This window comes from Carcharhinus amblyrhynchos, chromosome 17, assembly GCF_965287045.1.
Source record: "Carcharhinus amblyrhynchos chromosome 17, sCarAmb.v2.hapA, whole genome shotgun sequence".
NCBI classification, from domain to species: domain Eukaryota; kingdom Metazoa; phylum Chordata; class Chondrichthyes; order Carcharhiniformes; family Carcharhinidae; genus Carcharhinus; species Carcharhinus amblyrhynchos.
In genome coordinates, this window is record NC_137340.1 from 30709161 (window position 1) to 30731142 (window position 21982).

The 21982-nt window shown below is 40.4% G+C and overlaps 1 protein-coding gene and 1 pseudogene across 5 annotated transcripts in view; one reads left to right on the plus strand and one right to left on the minus strand.

The window, feature by feature from the left end:
* Positions 1 to 9289: 9289 nt before the first annotated feature.
* The window catches only part of plekha1b (pleckstrin homology domain containing, family A (phosphoinositide binding specific) member 1b), a 68773-nt gene continuing 56080 nt past the window's right edge, over positions 9290 to 21982 (minus strand). For 2 of the 5 annotated variants that reach the window (XM_080205698.1, XM_080205702.1), the window contains one exon: positions 9290 to 12552. In XM_080205698.1, the coding sequence (XP_080061824.1) occupies positions 12232 to 12552 (321 nt within the window). In that variant the 3' untranslated portion in view covers positions 9290 to 12231. Of the gene's footprint in view, positions 12628 to 21982 lie in introns of all 5 variants that reach the window. The other 3 variants (XM_080205700.1, XM_080205699.1, XM_080205701.1) reach the window with 2 other exon arrangements.
* Positions 12638 to 17765, plus strand: LOC145354413 (clusterin-associated protein 1 pseudogene; annotated as a pseudogene).

Below are 21982 nucleotides of genomic sequence, written 5' to 3' on the forward strand. Positions count from 1 at the left end.
TGCAGAGGGACCTCGGGGTCCTTGTGCATGAGTCGCAAAAACCCAGCTTGCAGGTGCAGCAGGTGGTCAGGAAGGCGAATGGGATGCTGGCCTTCATAGCGAGGGGGATTGAATATAAAAGTAGGGAGGTCTTGCTGCAGCTGTATAGGGCATTGGTGAGGCCGCAGCTGGAGTACTGTGTGCAGTTTTGGGCGCCGCACCTGCGCAAAGATATTTTGGCCTTGGAGGGAGTGCAGAGGAGGTTTACTAGGCTGATACCGGAGTTGAGGGGGTTGAGCTATGAGGAGAGGCTGAATAAACTGGGCTTGTACTCGTTAGAGTTTAGAAGAATGAGAGGAGATCTCATTGAGACGTATAAGATGATGAATGGGATGGATAGGATAGAGGTGGAGAGACTCTTCCCGCTCAAAAAAGACAATAGGACTAGGGGGCACAGCCTCAAGATAAAAGGGGGGCGGTTTAGAACGGAGTTGAGGAGGAACTTCTTCACTCAAAGGGTGGTGAATCTCTGGAATTCTCTGCCCGTTGAAGTGGTGGAGGCTGCCTCGCTAAATATTTTTAAGACGCGGGTTGATGGGTTTTTGATAGGAGAGGGGATTAAGGGTTATGGGGAGAGGGCGGGAAAGTGGAACTGAGCAGCGACAGATCAGCCATGATCTTATTGAATGGCGGGGCAGGCTCGAAGGGCTGGATGGCCTACTCCTGCTCCTATTTCTTATGTTCTTATGTTCTTATTTCTCAACTTAGACATTTGTTGCACAGTCAACCAATCACACAAACTCCATCTCTCTCAGAAGGGTTTCTATTCTTCACCTTCAAAAAAACTTGCCTTGACATTCTTTCCAAAAAGTTGTTACAACTCAGACAGCTTCAATAATGGTTCACCTTGCAGGGTTTTAATCTTGCCTTCCAAGATTCTGTTCCCCTGGATTCCTGAGTACACTCCAACATCAAATTACAAGCACATTTTCAGCTCTTTGGCCATTTGAAACAGAACATTATTGCTCCAAAGGGGTATCTTTCCCCCAGTTGCCCTCAGCAAAATCACCAAGATGTGGCTGCCTTCTTGGATCTTCAGGTCTTCTACTTGGCCCTCTTTGATTCCCAGGGCTGCTTCTGAGCCACTTCACTTAAAATCTGCATCGTGCAGCAACTTCCTCTAATTTGGATGCTACCATGCTTCCTTTTAACCGAATTTAACTGGGACATTTTTCTGTCTCTTGTCTTTGTCGCTTACCTGAGCCTTCCTTTTGGGATCTCTTACTGTCCCCCTTTCTCAGAATCTTGCTGGCGTTAGACCTTCAAATCAGATTACCTAACCTGAGTATTCACACCTTTCTTTTTGCTCCATGCATAGGCACACAGAGTCTATCCGAGGCCAGAAGAACATAAAGATAACAAGCTGCACATATGCAGCTGATTCTAGCCTGTTTATGTGCAGAAAGTCTGGGGCTTATTGGGGATTCAAGTTCTCGACCTCAGAGTTCATCCAGGCAAGTATGAATTTCATAAAATATACAGCAGTGCCACAAAGGCATGATTTTATCATTTAAATATTCTTTTTGGCTGAACTGCTGAGGTAACGCCAACTTTAAGCAAACTAAGAGAACCTCTACGGAAATTTAGACCTGAAATTCAACTACTGTAACAGGAGCTCTCTCTCAGATTAGACCCACATTTGCCAAGGCTTTGCCTGAGTAGTAGAACAGAAACTTTGTCCAGCTGTTGTAAATGAAGCACTGCTTGGATCATTTCTAAACTGTAGTTACTGGTACGAGATCAACAATCTGGTCACATGGCAGCTTTCCAAAGTCAGACTGGGTCAGAAATCTGGATAATGAAGCGATGCATTTAGAAGGCGAGGAGATGCAAGGTGACATATGAATTAGGAGCAGGAGTAGGCTGTTCAGCATCTCAGGCATGCTCTGTCATTTGATAAGATCATGGCTAATCGGTTTGTGGCCTCAACTCTTTTTTCCTGCCTATCAAATAAATTTCTTTAAAATTAAGATTGTAAATTGACATTATAAAAATCCAATTCTTACAGGAAAAAGAGCAGGAAATGTGGTACCTTTTCACTGCACATTCTCACGACCCGCTTTAGTAATACGGTCTTGTGCGAAAGCTCTCAGTTAACAAAAATTTCCTCCAGAATATAATTTTTCACTGTTTGCATAGTGCATTCCACCAAATGACTGCACCCTGTCTGACAGTATTTAACTTTTTGGTCTTTCCCCAAAACCAATTTCCCATTTGATGAAAGCTTGCTCAGTACAAAGAGGATAGTTTTATGTCTTGTTTGTATAATCCTTGCACTAAATTCATACTTAAGAAGTTAGCTCATGCAAATTGTATAACTTGCAATTATCTTCAGCTACTGATTTTTTTATTTTAACATCTTGGAGCCAAAACTCCACATTAGTTGCCTACATGAAATCTACACTATTGACTCTGCTAAAGTTCATGCATCAAGTGGACACTTCTAATTTATACAGATCAGGATGGCAAATAATCTGGTCTTAAGAGTTCTAAGTACTCCAATATTTGGTGGTCTGAAAGGTGACACAGGGAAACCAGGGAACTGTAGACTAGTTAACCCAATACTTGTTATTGGAAATTGCTAGATTCCCTAATTAAGAATAGGGTGGCAGAACACCTGGACACATTTCTGCTAATCAGAGTGTGCCAGCAAGGTTTTGTAACTCCTTTCTATCAATCTCAAAATGTTAACTTTGTTTTTATCATTCTATAGGAACTTAGGGTTGTCAGCTGTGTGATTAAATGTATTCCTGAAGGTTTCATCATGAGTTGACCCCACTCTCCAAACATTGATCAGCCAACACATCCATCCTTGTGTCACACACTGTCTCTTCCTTATGCCAACTGGAAAGCAAAAAATCCATTACTCATTTGGACGATACTTGACTGTCAGCCAAAAAGCCCTTTTATCCTCTTTCAATATTTTTATATCTGGAAAAGATATATTTTTTTTAAATGACAAAGAAATCTTTTTAATGTGCCAATGATCTTTCAAACAGTCAAATCCTAGAGGTTAATCTTCAATTCTTGGAGACTCCAGATCAATTCTGGAACCCCACAGATGCTTGTAGATCTGCCGAGTTTTTCCAGTGCTTTGTTTTTATCCCAGATCTTCAGCATCTGCAGTGTTTTGCTGTTTTCATGGAATTGTAAAGGGTAGATTATGCCTGATAAATCTCAACAAATAGTTTTAAAAAAAATCAAAGAAGTGGAGTGCCTATGTATGTTATTTGTATGGACTTCCAGAAAGCAGTTACATGTTTATTCGTGAGAGCCTGTTAGCTGAACTGCATGGAATTGAAGGCAAATTATTGACCTGGTTAGTAAATTGAGAGGAAGGGGAATAGGGATAATGGGCAGATATTCAAATTGGTAAAATGTGACTCGGTGTCCCAAGGATCTGTATTTTGTTTTCAGAAAATGCTAGAAATACTCAGGAATTAAGCAGAAAAGCAAAATTAATATTTCAGGTCTATGACCCATCATCAGAATTGAAGTGTTAACTCTGTTCATGTCTCCACAGATGCTACCAAGACTAGCAAAATATCTCCAGCATTTTACTTTTATTTCAAATTTCAGCATCAGTGATATTTTGTCTCTGCACTAAGTAGTGTTGGGGCCTTAACTATTCATTGTATTAACAACTTGGTTGATTGGTTAGAAAGGTACATATTCAAATTGGCCAATGACACAAAAATAGACAGCTTTGTAAACTGTGTAGATGGAAGCATAAAATTATTCATAGATTAGCTTGGTAGGCAAAAACTGTGACAAATGGATTTCAATGCAGTCAAACATGAAGCTGTCTACTTTTGACCCAAAAATTGGCCAGTATATTTTCTAATTGCTGAAAAGTTAGAAATAGTTAAGGGCCAAAGTGATATTGGTGTCCAAGTGATCTTGGACTATGATCTAGACAAAATCATAGAAAGATACAGAAAAAATTCAAATGATACTAAGTTATTGCATCAAATATGAGAACAAAATTAAACAAAAGGTAGTACAAAGCCCTGAATAGAACACACTTTCAGTAGAGCAAACAGATCTGCTTGCATGCATTGGCTTTGGAGGGAGTGTAACACAGGTTTACTAGAATATATCTGAACTCCAAAAGGATAAGCCAGGAGGAGAGCTTAAATAAAATGGGAATTTAGATGGTAAAGGGGTGACTTGAACAAAGTTTTCAATGTATTATCAACAGATGCGATAAATTGAGGAATTAGTAAAAAAAATTTAGAGCCAAACCCCTCAGGAGTAAAATGAGGAAAAACTCTTCACAGAAATGGTGGTAAATGTTTGGAACACTCCTGCAATTGACAATTGATCCTAGGTGAATTAGTAATTTTAAAATTGAGATTGTTAGTAAAAGGCATGAAGAGAAACGGAGAAAACATGGCCAGGTCACAGTATCATTGAATTGCAGAACAACGTCAAGGACATGAATTACCTCCTCCTGTTTTCATGTTCGTTTGACATGCCTAATCTCACCAGAATATGCCCAACACTGAACATTAGAAGACCATACACATTTACGTAACAGCCTTCGTTTGGCAGGTGAAGACTCCATCCTCAGAGAGAGAGAAATTTAAGTGTTCTGCCAGAATCTGACATAGCTGAGTCCCATTAAAATTTCCTACCCTTCTGGAGCAAGCCTCCCAAAATTCTCAGTCACCATTAACATTACCAACAGTGCAATTAGCATATCATAGAATCACTACAATGCAGAAGGTGGTCATTCGACCCAGTGAGTTTGTACCAACCAATTTCACCCAGGCTCGATTCCCATAACCCCACGCATTTACCTTGCTAATCCCCCTGACACTAGGGTCACTTTAGCATGGCCAACCAACCTAACCTGCACATCTTTATACCGTGGGAGAAAACTGGAGCACCTGGAGAAAACCATGCAGACATGGAGAGAACGTGCAAACTCCACACAGTGACCTGAGACCAGAATTGAACTTGGGACCCTGGCACTGTGAGGCAGCAGTGCTGACCAATGTAACATCCTTATCTCAAACTAACACGCATCTCTCTACTTAAAAAAGTAGGAATTTACATTTACGCAGTAAATCTTCACAACACATCAGGTTCTTCATAAGCAATGGATGGCTTTTGTAGTCAAGTAGACAAATGCAACTGTCTATTTGCACATATAAAGGTCCCGTGAACCAGCTTCAAGTACTTTGGCATGAAAGAACATTGGGCAAGACAGCAAGATCTTTCAAATCCAACTGAAGAGGCAGACAGAGTATTGATTCAGCATTTCATGGGTAAACCAACAGCTGTCAATGGACTACTCTCTCAGAACTACACCAAAGTGATAGCCTACGTAGTGTTTAAATTGCGTGAAGCTTGAATCATACAAATACCACCTTTTGAACAAAGCTGAAAGCAAGGGTTGTTTTTGTGCCAAATCACAACTTACTTGGTCAACTAGGTATTGCTGTCAATTTGGAAAAGCAGAGTTTAAGCGGTCTGTTTAACCACCTGAAATCGATGGGCATAGTTTGATTATCCGTTGAAACTGAAGTGCACATGCAGCTCAATAGTGAATAAAAAACAAAGATGGTTACATCCAATATAATTAACAAGTTTTCAGTCTATGCAATCTTATAAATCAACTAAGAGGTCATATTTGAGTTTCCTGTTGGCAGTAAAACAATAAAGGTTCCTTCACTGTATTTCAAAAGCCAATAATGGTTCTTTTATATTGCAAATTATAGAAGACTATACAGTTACAAGTTTAAAAGGCATAAATTCCCAAATAATAATTCAGTCTAGCTCACAGAAAGAACTGGTAACGCTAATAATTTTTTAGTACACTTCTGCAATGGTTTCATTTAAAGTTCAAGTTTAAATGACAATACTTCTCTGACACAGGGCTAGTTACCCAACCACCAGTGCTTAACATACTATCAGAAATATTTGGAAAAATCTTATAATATTGCACATATTGTGCAACTGATAAACATCTCAGTTTATAACACTGCAGTGCTGCTCTTTGCTCGTACGAGCATCAGTTTATACAAGGCCACTTTTTCCACATATTACTTTTTAATATCAAGCTCAAATTAGAACTTTTAAAATATATAGAATCCCTACAGTGCAGGAGGCAGCCATTCAGCCCATCGGAGTTTGCACCAACAACAATCCCATCCAGACCCTATCCCTGAAACCTCAAGTATTTTCCCTGCTAGTCCCCCTGACACGAAAGTGGCAATTTACCATAGCCAATCCACTTAACCCACACATCTCTGGACTGTGGGAGGAAACCACAACAACCGGAGGAAACCCACACAGACACAGGGAGAACATGCAAACTCTAGACAGTGGCCCAAAGCCAGAATTGAACCCGGGTCCTTGGCACTGTGAGGCAACAGTGCTAATCACTGTGCCACCTGTAATTCATGAATTACTACTGCAAACCAAACCTTTCTCAGTAGAGTATAAGGAAAAAACAATTAAGAGTTGAGTGATGCAACATAATTGGGGAAATATTAAGGAACAACCAAGTCAAAGTTAAAATGTTCCTCATCCAACCACAAGATGTCACTGCTGCTTTCTTTTGACACTAAATGCTGCAAGGACAAATAAATATACAAGTGAACTTTAATTTCAACCCATGGCTTGGTGCATTTTTACTCTTTATTTCCAACAACTTAGCACTTTAGTCATTTTTACCTTGCTTATTAAAAAATACCCTCAATGCAGAGTTGACTTGGTGCAAGTTTCTGGAATGAGAAAAGGTAACATAAGTATGATGTATGTGAAAGGAAAATATTAATAGGCCTACTGGGCAGCCTCTCCCAACAGACCAGACACAATTTATACCACTTGCAAGAAATATATGTCAACATAGAAAACTACCAAAAGTTGAACTTGGGCAAAAAGAAAGTCAGCGTGCAAAAGGACAATAGTAGTACAGTTCTTCAAGTAGAACGTTAATGCCATGGTTGATGAACCATAATTAAGGCACAAGTGAAAAGTACTCACCTTTGCTTTACTCCCAATACCTCAAACTTCTTCACTTGTATCCAGTTATGTCCTGGTTATGTCACTGACTCAAGATTTACCTCTATGTAGCTGAAACCTGTGTTTTTATTGGAGTGGTCCTCAAAAGAAGCAATTCCTCTGACACACCTCCTGCAACAACATCTCCAAATCTTCAGCTTCGAAGTTGCCCATCTCAGCTGTGTCATTATGATCGAATGCTGCACCTTTTTGCCACGACGGCTTGCATTTTACAATGAGCTGGAGCTTTTAAGAGATGATGTGTGCTGGATTGGCTCTCTCCAGTCCATGAGCCAAAGGTTAGGGCTTTAAGCAAACTTTTACTGACAATAACCTCTAAAATTAAGAGGCGGGATTCCCATTGCAAAATTCAGCACAGACTTCTACCCCTACTGTGCTGCAAGTGTACAGATGTGACTTGGACGCAGCAGGCTTAATGTTGCTGAGATTGCAAAATTCAGGCCAGAGTGACACTGAAAGGGCCATGGGTACAAGCTTATCCATGTGCATCAGATAATCCATTGCCTTTACTACAGAAATAAGCTGGAGATTTATTTCTAGGGTCTTAGATCATTCTTATTTACAAAACTGCTGGAACTGTTTGGCACATTTTGGATTCTGCTTTTCAAGCTAAAAAATTTGGATTAAATATGAAAATAGTTATCCAGATTTTATTGGTTTAATAGATTGTTTCCTAACTGCAAGCTAACACTAGTTTTGCAAATGACAGACTTTATAATTGTTTTAATTGTTAACTTAGCACAATAGTTATTATTTTTCAAGCTGATTCAAAGCTATTTTATCCATCTTGATCTGTTGAACACAAGAGTTCTCTTTAATTTCACTTATCAATGGTGAAAGTCTGTATATCAATTAAAAAGTCAAAAAGTTTCAATGAGTAGCTGAAATATCCACCTCGATTTAGTATAGTTTTGTGCACACTCAGCAGAAAACTTAGCCTTCCCATTACTGGGGTTAGTTCCTGTGATGCCTGGAGAATGACGTTCTCCACAGCATGGTTCAATCCAACTGCTCATGGAGGTTCAGCAACTTCGTTAATCTATTTGCTTAAATCAAAATGATGCATCTGACTTCATATGAAATCAGCAGTTCACATCGTTTGGAGAAGGCTGCTGTTGTGCAGCACAGATCAACAGTGGTCTATTGCAGTAGACGGTATGCCATATTGACAGTAATTATCACTTTAGTTTCCATTATTGATTTGTTTATATTCTATCTCCAAATGATAAGCTTGAACATCACACTATGATATGGATTTACTGAGAGATTCCTTGAATGCTTCTCACTCTAGTTAAGTATCTTAATGTATCACTGTGCTCCACCTAATGATTCACATGGCGTGCAAGCATATTGCCAGGCCATTTTTTGAATATGCATTTGCCACAAACTAATTTAAGACTGGCTCATTATTGTACTACAAAGACATAGCTGGCACCTCAGTCTTCGATCCCAATTCATATGAAATCACACCACATACTGCACTGCACCAGTTTGATCTAAACAAATAGATTAATAAAGTTGCAACGCTTCCATGAGTAGTTGGATAGAACCATGCTGTGGAGAACATTATTCTCCAGGCAACACAGGAGCTAACCCAAATGGTAGAAAAGGGAATGTTCCTGCAGGGGGAGTCCTAACGCCATCTGACCAGGATTTTCAGCCAAAGATTTTGTAATTTGTTGCAGTCAAGTCTAGGTAATAGCAAGTCAAGGCTTAATACCACGAACTAAAATGTGATTAAGAAATGCCCTGGCTGCAGGCACGGAACAGATGATTTACTATTTAATCTGTTGTTGGGTTTCTTCCTTGAGGAATGCACCCAACCATTCACTTAACTCTAATGTTTGGTTACTGGCTTGCCTTGCTTCACAGGAAACAAATAACTGAGTGTTCTAAAAATGGGCTGCCTGAATTCCATACACTTGACAGGCTCAGATTCTCTGTTTCTATACAATAATAAATGGCAAGCAAAAATGGCAAAACTTTCAATATTCCAAGCTAAAACCAGTACGATGGTGGCAGGGGAGGGGAAGAGAGAGAATAGAACAGTCTTACTTGAAAATTCAAATAAATGGCAATGTGAACGAAACTTTGCGGGGCGTAAATCAGTCCAAAAATGTCTCATTCTGACAAACTATGTAGCTATACCTCTTCAATATTAGTGCTTAACTGCTGAGAAATTTCCAATGCCTGGTTTAGAAAGGCAACCAAGATATAAAAATCATCACATAGTTCTTTATTGTCTTAGATGAACAAACATCATTCAGGACAGTCCTTACATAACCTTCAAAAATAATTTAAACATTTTCATAGAATTATATAAAAAGTTCAGCAAAGATAAATAAAAGCTTCTGTTAGCCGACTAATACACATTTTTCCAACTCAACAAATTAGATATTTTCAGTTCACCAGTAGTTGAATATAGTCCCCCACAATAGTGTAAATGCAAAACAAAAAACTTTCACCCAATTCATAAAGTTGTAAAGAATATTTTCAAGTACACAGCAGTAGCACATGCGATTTCAGAAGCAGTACCAGTGCCAATAAGCTTAGCAAATTTACAATTACAAAAATAAAATATTGAACTAAATATATCAAGATTTTACAGGTTCTACAGGTAATTTCTCCCACAGGTTTTTCAAATAGCTCTAGCTACTCATACACAATAAACATCTTTATGTGGAAAGAAAATAATCAGGTAAGAAATCGCATATCTATTCTTTCTATTGAGCTTTGTTCCTTTTTGGTGAAAAATTGGGGTTTAAAAACTACTTGATTGCAACATCACAGTGAAAAGTTATAGGAGAAAGAGGCTTTAGTGTATTCAAAAGGTAATGTTTCATTCTCAGTTTTAATAAAAATCTGTGAAATTCAAACTGTGCTACAAGTTTTGATAACTCCTATTAACAAAACAATTATTAGCAGTCGAACTATTTATTCAGCTACACAAACTGCAAACAAACCATTAACAGAAAATATCTGTTACTACTATAGAGACAAAACTACACTGTCTGATTGATAATTAAGCCAAAGCCTTGCAATAGATGTTTTTTATCGCAAAACACTAACTTTAAGACAAGCAACCGGCAAAACTAAGGCATGAACGAATAAAAACAATCTAAGGTTTAATTAGGCAAAGAACAGAATAAAGCTGCTGCATTTGAAACTATCCATGTCAGTATTTTTTTCCTCAAGTGTCTTAACATCAGTTACCAAAATGACTAAACCAGCTGCTTGAATGAGGAAAAGCCTATCTACAGAGGTCCTCCATTATTAATGGCTCGACACAAACCTTTCAAAATTTAATTCTATTATGTACTTAAAAATGACAGTAACTAAATGCAGCCAATTATCATATTAAAATTACTCAAGTTACCTTTTTATCAAAATATGCTAGAAAGTTATTTGTTTGATTTTAAGGGAACATTGTAAAACAAATCCAAAATCCATCAATGCCTTATCTTTAAGGATGTAAAACATAAGAAGTACCCTCCACAAATTGTAATCATCTCTTTTTTTCCCCAAAACATTACAATGAGTCAGCCTTCCAAAAGAACTGCCAACTTCCCAATAATTTCCAGGCTGGCTTCTGGAAAAATAATGTGTATTAGCTCAGCCTTGGCATCCAGGAGTTTCCTCAATTCTCCCAGGAAGTGGCTGTGGCAGTGGAAGGCAAATTAGAAAATAAACACATTTCAGCACCCAAGCCTCAACAACAGTGATCCCAAATTGAACACAAACAATTTTACACAGGTGCACATGAATAAGACATTGGAGGATCATGCAAAGGAGAATCATCTGTGCTTTCCAAAGGACATTTAGGTGCAATTAATTCCTGAACATTTTGATCAATATTAGGCACAAATAAGCAAACTGGTAAGAAACAAGTTTAGTAAAAACCTACCAGTACAAAAACAAAGCTAATTTTCCATCGAAAATAATGAAAATTAATGCCAACTTTTACAAGTATGAATATGTATACAGTATTTGTAAAATAAATATTTTAAATCAAATATTTTGATGGAAATTATGTTAAGTACATCCTATGAAGTAAAAGCTGCAGAAATACTATAGGTGAAAGCTTTAGATTTCTATACATACTAATAAAACAGGATTCAACAGATGTAGTATAATTAGTTTCTGCAAGGTACCACCGCATTTCACCTTAAATTAAAATTAATTTTATGGCCCTGTCCCCATTGAGGCTCAGACTAAGAGTCCGTTCAAGACTTTAAAGCAATTCAAGTTTCACTTCGGAGTTTTCACTGGTGAAGTTAAATGTTCTGAGGGAGTGAGGGAATGTTTCATTCACAAAGATTTTAAGGTGAGATACATTTGGTGGACACAATTGAAAAAAAATCATCTGTATCTTGTGTATATGTAATTACACATTTTTTAAAAATCTCCAGATTTAATGCAACACTGTCCTGATTATACGCAGTGGCAGTATCAAAGACCTCCAGTAATTTCTGCAGTTCACAATTAGTGAAATATATTGCACAGGAAACCATTAAAAGATCCATAATATTCTAACAATTTAAACTTGTATAATGTTCAAACAATTACACTTATTAATTTTAAGAGCTTAAGAAAACAAAACGTAATGTTGTACAGTATAAATCAAATATTGATACACATGAAAACAACTTGGTTCCAGAGCTGAAGGACAGGCACTTTAAGCAATATGGGATTTTGGTGCATTTAAACACATACAGGCCACAAGTTAAGGATCATACACAGTACAACCTGGAGCTCTCAAGGCTAAGCAAAACAAGGTTGAAGATTTTCACAATGGAAACCCTCATTGTTCTGAATATATAAAGGACTAACCTGTACATTTAGTGACAAGGTGCAATCTTTGGGACCAGGACAGTACACCACTCTGTTCTTTAGGCACAAACAAAGTGTTTTTTAAAAAAGTAGGCAGATAATCAAACACCAAATCGATCCAGATTTCTCCGTGGATGCCACAGCATGAAACCTGCTGCAGGGATGTTAGCAGACACACTTCACCGCGTACACTAATGAGGTGAAACTCAAAGCAAAGTTTTGAATGTGAGAAAATGGATAATCCTCTTCCTTGCCTTATCTACTCCCAAAAGAGGTCCCTGTAATCACCGATTTGGATGACAGGGCTTTTATCTTCAAATTCTACCTTTAGATGTCACTGACGGGAAGACTGACATCATCCAGATCCAGAGGAACAGGATAATTCTCCTGCATGCCATTTTTACCATGAGGGACTGAATCTTCCTTTGTCATTTTGGCAGCTGGTTTTCGGGCAGAGACAGCCGGGATCTTGTGTTGCCCTGACTGAGCCATGGTAGAAGACTTGTGAAGTCCTCGCTTCTCCTGGTTCTGTTGGGGACTGTGGTCTGCAGTGTTGCTGGTGGAGGCAATGAGGGGATTATAGATGGCTGGTGTTTTTGTGGAAGGTGAGACAGTACTGGGTTCTGCTGTGGAAGTGTCAGAAGGCTCCTGTAAAGAGGATTGTTGGTCAGACACACAAGGTCATTAGTGGCATGTCAGTATTTCAGAGTCAGATTTTACTCTCTGTAAAAAAGCAGAAAAAAAACCACAAAGCAAAGCATCAGCAAAGATGTTAATAAGCAAATATGCTGTCAAAAAGAGAAGCAAAGCATTTTAGGCTGCCAAAGAGCGCCAATGCCTATATAACACAGGCGACATGATAAGCTAGATGGTACATAAATCTGTATGTGCTATTGCAATGCTAAAATAAAGTTACTGAAAGATTGTAAAGAAAGCCAGGAGCCCAAAACAGATTTGAACTGCGATACTAATTTTGCAAAATTAGTGACATGCCATGCAATTCATACTTTCACCTGACCTGTCAAACTGGTTCAAGGGATTTTTCAAGTTTCCAGTGTAAAATAGAACAGTAGAGAATTGAACACTTCGTCTAGTCTATACAATAGTTTGGCTCTTTTCCTTCACTCAAATTCAACTAAAATGTTCTAACTTATTTTGTTATAATTGTTTTATTTAATTCATTAGATATTTTGTAACCATCAATTCTTGTTTGTCAGGTATCAAAGAGGCATCTTATTCAATTCAATATAAACATGGCTTGGATGCATATTGACCCGGCAGCTCTTTTGGAGTAATACAATATCTGAAATTTGTTTGGTCCTGATTTTGTTTCAAACTGGAAAGTATTTCCCAGCCTGCCTGCCTCAAACAGGTTCATTTGAAGTTTGAAACCGGTTTGCTTGAAGCCTTCAACGAAAGACAGTCGCCCAGAGTTCTTCTTGAATATGAACTGCCACACAAGAATAATTGGTCATCATTTGCTACAGGAATGAAACAAAAGGGTTCGTTCCGCTGTTAGTCAGACTTACCCTTGCACGTTCAGATTTTTTTTGAGTGGCAAGTTGCTGCAAATACAAGAAGGGGGAAATTGGACATCTGGGACCCTACTGAACAGGGCAAGGAACTTATTAGCAATTAGATTGTGTGCAGGTTTGTTTTTTTTAAGAAGGACTTTGCTAGCAACCTTAATGAATAGAAAAATCAGTGTGAAATTGACCGAGAAGGAAGAGTGGGTGAATTCAATGCTAAATCAAGTACTCAAAAGGGAGAAAGACTGGATTCAGAGAATGGAAAAGTTAAAAAAAAGATATTGCTGGAAAGTCCAACATCAACTAAAGGAATGAAATACCACATTTGTAACAGTTAATTTCCAGTTCCAGAGTTTGATTGGCAGTACTTAATGTTAGCCAAGCCAACTGAACAGAAAAGATTCAACTTCCCTGTGGTGAGTTCAGTTCACATTTACCATGAAAGTATAGCAACGTCACACCACTCAGTGGTGAGTCAGACAGCAAGAATTTGTTTAGCAAAGTTAACAGTTGAAAGTTAAGCAGGCGCACATCAGATAGGAACTTGTACTCTGACGTCTTTTGTGTTGAACTGTGCATCTGTTCTACCCCAAAGTTTCTGCAGCATTTGTGCATAAAAGGTGAAGCCCAGTAGTTTCGATATTTTAGCAACAAAGTATGACCCATTTAAATTATATTTCACTGCAAGTCGCAATAATTTGTTACTTACAATTCATTCAGGGAGACTGTTGAATGTCTGCTATCTGCAGATTCTTTCAGAGTTCAAAATGTTATGAATGTGAGGTTTTATAAGATGATTGTAGTTTGGAACTGTCTCTTTAATTCAAGGGGACATGAAGCAATGAAGACTGTTTTATAATGTGAGAGACAACAAGCCTGGGTGACTTGGTTACTTTGAGACAGACAGGACTAAGTCAAGAGACATACCTGACGGTGGCAAGCACTGCTGCCTCACAGCACCAGGGACCTGGGTTCAATTCTCGGCTTGGGACAGTGTGTGTGGAGACTGCACATTCCCCATGTCTGCACGGGTTTCCTCCCACAGTCTGAAAGATGGGCTGGTTAGGTGCATTGGCCTTGCTAAATTCTCCTGAACACTAGAATATGGCAACTAGGGGATTTTCACAGTAACTTCATTGCTTCATGAAGTGTCATTAACTGTTAACGTAAGCCTACTTATGACACTAATAAAACTTTAAACTGCCGAACAAAGTGTAATGTTTTCACACCAGAAAACAAATGCAAGAGCATCCAAGCAGACTTTCTGTCCCTGAGATCTTGAAGAAAAGAGCGAGGGAGAGGGATCTCACAGAAGGTGGTAAGGCTGAGAGTTCTCTGCAAGCTATCAAGCAGAAATGCAGGAGGAAAGACCGTCTCAGATCAAAATGATGCATCCAGTAGCAATCCAGAAAATTTGTCCCACTATGATTGGAATGAGAGGTGGAAAGAATCACCAGAATAGGCGTTGCTGCTGGGAATGCTCCAGAAATTAAGAGGCGGGTCTTTTGCTGGTCACTCAATCTTGCGACTTAGCAAAATGCAAAGAAGCAAGCCCGTCGGAAGTGATATTGGGCTGGTTCCTGTAAAAACATCCATTCTGCAGATAATGGGCAGTGCAGTAAACTGCACTGAGGTTTTCAGTCACAGAAATCTTTTCTGTATTTTATTGTTTTAACTGTCTACTAAGTAGAAACAGAGGAACTAGAAGCAGGAGAAGGACACTCAGCCCTTCAAGCCTGCTCCATCCTTCATTTTGATCATGGCTGATCAGCAAATTCAATATCCTAATCCCCACTTCCCTTGATCCCTTTAGGCCCAAGAGTGATGTCTGATTTCAAGAAGAAATTAGATAATGTTTTGGCCTCAACTATATTCTGTGGTAGTGAATACCAGATTCACCACGCTCTGGGTGAAGAAATTCCTCTTCAGCTCTAAAAGGTTTACTCCTTATCCTCAAACTGTAACTCCTAGTTCTGAACTCCCCACCATTGGAAACATTCTTTCAGAATCTACCCTGTTTAACCTTGTTAGAATTTTATAATTTTCTATGAGATGCTCTCATAGAACTCCAGTGGATATAGTTGTAATCAACTTAGTCTCTCCTCATATGACATACCTGCCATTCCAGGAATCAGCCTGGTAAACCTTTGCTGATCTCCTGCTACATAAGATTATTGGGGGAGTTGGGTACGGCAGATGTAGAGGTTTTTTTTCTGCATTCGGTGAGCAAGATTTGAGCGAGAAAGGGAGGGTGAGACCGGGCCCAAGAAGGCTGCAAATTCCAGTGGCATCATGTCGTTCAGGGACCTGAGGAACTTCACTGAGATGATCAGGGCTCTGGGATACCCTCGCCTTATCTCCATGGAAAACTTCAGGATTCCAAACTTCCCTTTGGTAGCAGAGATTCTCATCTGGCTTGTGAAAAGATATGAGCCCCAAACAGATATCCCAACAGATGTGGATACAGAACAGGACCGAGTTTTCTTCATCAAAGCTGTAGCTCAGTTCATGGCTACTAAAGCTCACATTAAACTCAACACCAAAAAGCTGTATCAAGCTGATGGTTATGCGGTGAAAGAGTTGCTGAAGATTACTACCGTTCTCTACAATGCCATGAAGACAAAGCGATTGGACAGGAGTGAGGATACTGAAGACGATAGTTCGAAATTCAAATTTGACTTGGGGTCAAAGATTTCAGATTTGAAAATTACAAGGCAACTGGCCTCTGAGATTACCTCCAAAGGAGCAACAGTATTTGATTTACTGGGAAAAGAAGTAGATCTGAGGGAGATGAGAACAGCAGCAATAGCCAGGCCCCTGGAAATCAATGAGACTGAGAAGGCATTAAGAGCTGGAATTAAAGAAATTATAGAGCAAGTACAAAAGACCAAGGAAATGCTGAACAATGTTGCCTCTGATGAAGCAAATCTGGAAGCTAAGATTGAAAAGAAGAAGATGGAGCTGGAGAGGAGTAAAAAGCGACTACAAACCTTGCAGAGTGTCAGGCCGGCCTTTATGGATGAATATGAGAAGATTGAGGAGGAGCTCCAGAAACAGTATGAGACCTATGTGGAAAAGTTCCGTAACCTGTGCTACCTGGAGCAGCAACTTGAAGACCTACACAGGATGGAACAGGAAAGGTTTGAGGAAACTGAAAACACATTGCGTCTGATGCAGAATAAACTGAAGGAGGAGGAAAAAAGGGTGATGAAAAATTCAGGGAAAGATGATGATTCTGACAATGAGATACAAGAAGATGAGGGCTCAGATAGTGATCTAGAAGATAGAAGACCACTGAAACCATGGCTCACTAGGGAACTGCCCATCCAGGGCAGAGTTGGTGGTCGAGTGGTTGGGACAATGCATGGAGGTGATACTGAGGATGAGGAGGATTCAGATGACAGCGAGGTTGAAGATGAAGATGATGAATATGAAATTGTTGAAGATGATGATGAAAGCATTGATATTCAGCCAGAACAGCCCTCAAGCAGCATTCACAAACAGGAACTCGATGAAAGTGACAATGACTTCTAATCCCAACCCTAAGCAAGTTTTTAAATTCATTTATGGGATGTGGATGTTGCTGGCTAGGCTAGCATTTATTGTTTAGCTGCAGAGCAGATTATACAGTGTACTATGCAAGATGTTCACTGCTGCCCCCAATCTTCCTCCAGCTCTCCTACTGTGTTATACAGTAAAAATGACCCAAAAGTCAATGTGTGCAGTTGTTAGAATCAAGACACCCAATTCCATTTCAGACAGTGGAGTCTGTTGAAATGATCAACCCATTTTATCGGCACCTATTGTATGTTAGATAATTTTATTTGAATTGATTAAATGAAGCAAGTCTTTTTACTCCAAAAAAAAAAGACGTGGTTACGAGAAGGGCAGGACTGGCAGCTGAATGTTCCTGGGTACAAGTGTTTTAGGTGTGACAGAGGAGGGTTGAAGAGGGGTGGAGGGGTGGCACTGTTAGTAAAGGAAAACATCACAGTAGTGCAGAGGGAGGATAATATGGAAGAGATAGGGATTGAGTCACTGCGGGTGGAGTTGAGGAATAAAAAGGGAGAGATTACGATGCTAGGGGTATACTATAGGCCACCCAACAGCCCGAGGTCAGTAGAGGAAGGCATTTGCAGGGGCATTTTGGATAGGTGCGGGAAGAATAGGGTGGTTGTAGTGGGTGACTTTAATCTTCCTGGAGTGAATTGGAGGGGGCCTAGAGCTGGGGGTAAGGAGGGAGAGGAGTTTGTGAAATGTGTTTTGGAAGGGTCTCTAGAGCAGTATGTAACTAGCCCGACTAGGGAAGGGGCTATACTGGATTTAGTGTTGGGTAATGAGCCGGGGCAGGTGGTTGAGGTAGAGGTAGAGGTAGGCGAACATGTGGATAACAGTGACCACAAGTCCGTCTACTTTAGGATAAAAATGGAAAGGGATGAGTGCCGGCCGAACGGGAGTGTGCTGAACTGGGGAAAGGCGAGCTATAGCCGGATTAGGAGGGAGCTGCAGGACACTGATTGGGAGGGACTGTTAGCTGGCAAGTCCATGGTTGGCAAGTGGGAGGCTTTTAGGGGCAAAATGAAAATGTTGCAGGAGAGGTATGTTCCGGTTAAGCGGAAGGATGGGAAAGGTAGGATTAGAGAGCCGTGGATTACAGGGGGTATTGAAGACTTGGTCAGGAAGAAAAGGGAGGCGTATGTTAGGTCGAAACAACTGGGTACGGAGAGTGCGCTGGAGGAATATAGAGAGAGTAGGAGGGAGCTAAAAAGGGGAATTAGAAGGGCGAAGAGAGGGCATGAAATGGCTTTGGCTGGTAGGATTAAGGAAAATCCAAAGGCATTCTATTCCTATATTAGGAGCAAGAGAGTAGTTAGAGGGAAAATTGGTCCTCTTAGGGACAAAAGTGGGGAGTTATGTATTGAGTCGGAGGGAATGGGGGAGCTCCTGAATGAATACTTTGTGTCGGTATTCACGAAGGAGAGGGGTTCGGAAGCGTGCGGTCTCTTGGAGGGAGCTGTGGATCAGTTGCAGGAAATATCTACTACGCGGGAGGAAGTGCTAGGGCTTTTAGGTAGCGTAAGGACGGATAAAGCTCCGGGGCCTGATGGTATTTATCCCAGGCTGCTTAGGGAGGTGAAAGATGAAATTGCTGGGCCTCTGGCGCAAATCTTTGTCTCTTCTTTGGACACAGGTGAGGTCCCAGAAGACTGGAGCATAGCAAATGTGGTACCGCTGTTTAAAAAAGGTAGTAGGGATAACCCTGGAAATTATAGACCGGTGAGTTTGACATCGGTGGTAGGGAAATTAATGGAAAAAATACTTAGGGGTAGGATGTATGAGATTTGGAGCGTTGCGATCTGATTAGGGATACGCAACATGGCTTTGTTAGAGGGAGGTCTTGCCTTACGAATCTGGTGGAATTCTTCGAGGAGGTGACAAAAACGGTTGACGATGGGAGAGCCGTTGATGTTATCTATATGGATTTCAGTAAGGCGTTTGACAAAGTCCCTCATGGTAGGCTGGTAGAAAAGGTTAAGGCGCATGGGATACGAGGTCAGGTAGCTAGGTGGATTGAGAACTGGCTGGGCAATAGGAGACAGAGGGTAGTTGTGGAGGGGACCTTTTCGGGCTGGAGGCCAGTGACCAGTGGTGTGCCGCAGGGCTCAGTACTGGGACCTCTTCTCTTTGTAGTATACATAAACGACTTGGAAGAGAGCGTAGGTGGTGTGATCAGCAAGTTTGCGGATGACACCAAGATGGCAGGGTTGGCGGGTATTGAAGTGGAATGTCAGGTGATACAACAGGATATAGATAGGTTGGTGCATTGGGCAGATAGGTGGCAGATGGAATTTAATCCTGCCAAATGCGAGGTGATGCATTTTGGAAGGAATAATGCAGAGAGGAGCTATGTGATAAAAGGTAGACCGATTAGGAGTACAGAAATACAGAGGGACCTGGGAGTGCAGGTTCACAAGTCCATGAAGGTTGTGACACAAGTGGAGAAGGTTGTTAGGAAGGCTTCTGGAATGCTAGCCTTTATAGGAAGAGGTATAGAGTATAAAAGCTGCCGTCTAATGCTTCAGTTGTACAGAACGTTGGTTAGACCGCATTTGGAGTATTGCGTCCAGTTCTGGTCACTTTACTACCGGAAGGACGTGGAGTCTCTGGAGAGGGTTCAGAGGAGGTTTACCAGGATGTTGCCTGGCATGGAGGGGCTGGGTTACGAGGAAAGGTTGGAGAAACTGGGACTATTCTCCTTGGAAAGACGGAGATTGAGGGGGGACATGATAGAGGTATAAAAGATACTGAAGGGAATAGACAGAGTCAATAGTGAGAGACTGCTCCCTAGACTGGGTACAAATACGAGAGGTCATGATTTAAGGGTGAGGGGGGGAGAGGTATAATTTGGATGTGAGAGGAAGGTTCTTTACGTAGAGAGTTGTGGGGGTATGGAACGCGCTACCGAGTAGGGTGGTGGAGGCAGGAACGTTGGACTCGTTTAAGTTTCAATTAGACAGACACCTGAGCGAAACGAGGATGGAGGGTTATAGTAGGGGCTATTAAATAAGGTCAGAGCCTTGGGAGCCACTGGAAATGCAGACTTGTAAGTTAACGTTTTTGTCTTTTTATTCCGCAGGTGGAGGTCCACCTCGTGGTCAAACGAGGGGCATGCACATGGTGGGTCGTGCGTGGGCTGCTCTTGGAGGTTCCGGGAGTGGCCTAGTACTTCGTGTCGGTGTGTGTGCTTGATCCTGGACCGGTAGACGGGCGCCGCAACAGCTTGGTGACTAGCACTGCTAGCTGTGCAGATACATGGATTTGGGCCTGTGTCTGCGGGAGTTTGCGCATTCTCCCTGTGGTTGTGTGGGTTTCCTCCGGGCGCTCTGGTTTCCTCCCACACCACAAAGATGTGCTCTTAGGCTGATTGGTTTACCAAATTGACACTATTCTCCCCTGAATCTGGCTAAGTTAGGGGTTCCATTCGAAGACACGCAGGGTAGAATAGGTGTAGGGTGATGCGGCGGCGCGGGCTCGTTGGGCCGAAGGGCCTGTTTCCCGTGCTGGGTTGTTCTTTGTTAACACTAAAACTGCACACAATACTCCAGGAGTGGCTTCACCAATGCCCTATACAATTGTAGCAAAACATCCCTTTCCCTATATTCAAATCCTCCTGCAATGAAGGCCTTCTTTACTCTCTGGTGTACCTGCATGCATACTTTGTGACTGCTGCACAAGGGCTTCAAGGTCTCATTGAGTATCCACCTCTTTCAATTTACATCCATTCAAGTAATAATCTGTCTTCCTATTATTGCTACCAAAATGGATAACCTCACATTTATCCACATTATACTGCATATGCCCATACACACAGCCTATCCAAATCACACTGAAGCATCTCTCATCTTCTTCAGGGCTCATCCTCCTCCCCAACTCTGTACGGTCTGCAAATTTGGAGATAATACATTCAGCTCCCTCTTCCAAATCATTAATACATGTGAACAGTTGCAGTCCTAGCACAGATTACTGTGCATCTCCATTAGTCACCAGCTGCCAATCAGAAAAAAACTCATTTATGCCAACTAGTGGTTAGTTGCTGTTATTTTTGGTTGATATGTTACAAAAGTCTTAAAATCTGAAATCTTTTCACGCAATTCCTTTCTGTTAATCACTGGGAATTCAAACCTTTTCTTTAAGGTTTTCGGACTCTACAGAGATGGCAGCAATTTGCTTAGCAATTAAATCTCAAGTCACAGGTGAATGAAGTATAATTCGGCCAAAGACCAGGAAGATCCACATGAAGACATGATAAAAATTAACTAGAATAAAGTGAAGAAAGTTTTTTGCACGACTCCTGGTCATACTACAGGTCACGTCTCTGGGCAAGTAAAAGTGTTCTGTGGGAGCTTACCACAAGGAGGGATCCAATGCAGAACGAAAGCCAGGCTAGCTTGATAAATTAACTAAGCATTTTCAAATTTGCTTATGCTGATGAAATCGTGATAAACGCTATTCCTCAGATTCAGATTTTAAAAATGAGCAACTTGCAAGTACAGCATTTTATCAGTAACCTCTCCTGTAATAAAACTGTTCTCCTGAATATACATGATATTCTGAATATTTCATGAAATATAAAGAAAAGTTTGAACATATCAGCCTCACTTTTGTTACATTTTATAAATCAATCATGCGTGTATTTTGTAGGAATTCAGCTAACTTGTCTTTTAAGGGGCATCTTCAAACCAGGTTGACAGGCATAGATGAAACTCTTCAATATTTGGAAATCCATTAATAGCAGGTTGTTAATTAGCGTTCATGTAAGCACTTGCAACAAGCTATAAATATGAAATACTAAGTTATTTTGTCTCACAAGAAACACTTAGATTTATACTTCAAGATACTTACAGATAATAGCAATAACACTAAACAATTAGAAATAATCTATGCATCTGTAAATACGCAAACTAAACATTTCCCTCTCAAAAGTCTAGTTCGTGTTCAAGTTTTTTTGGTCAGGCATTTTTACAAGCAGTCTCAAAGAATCACCAATT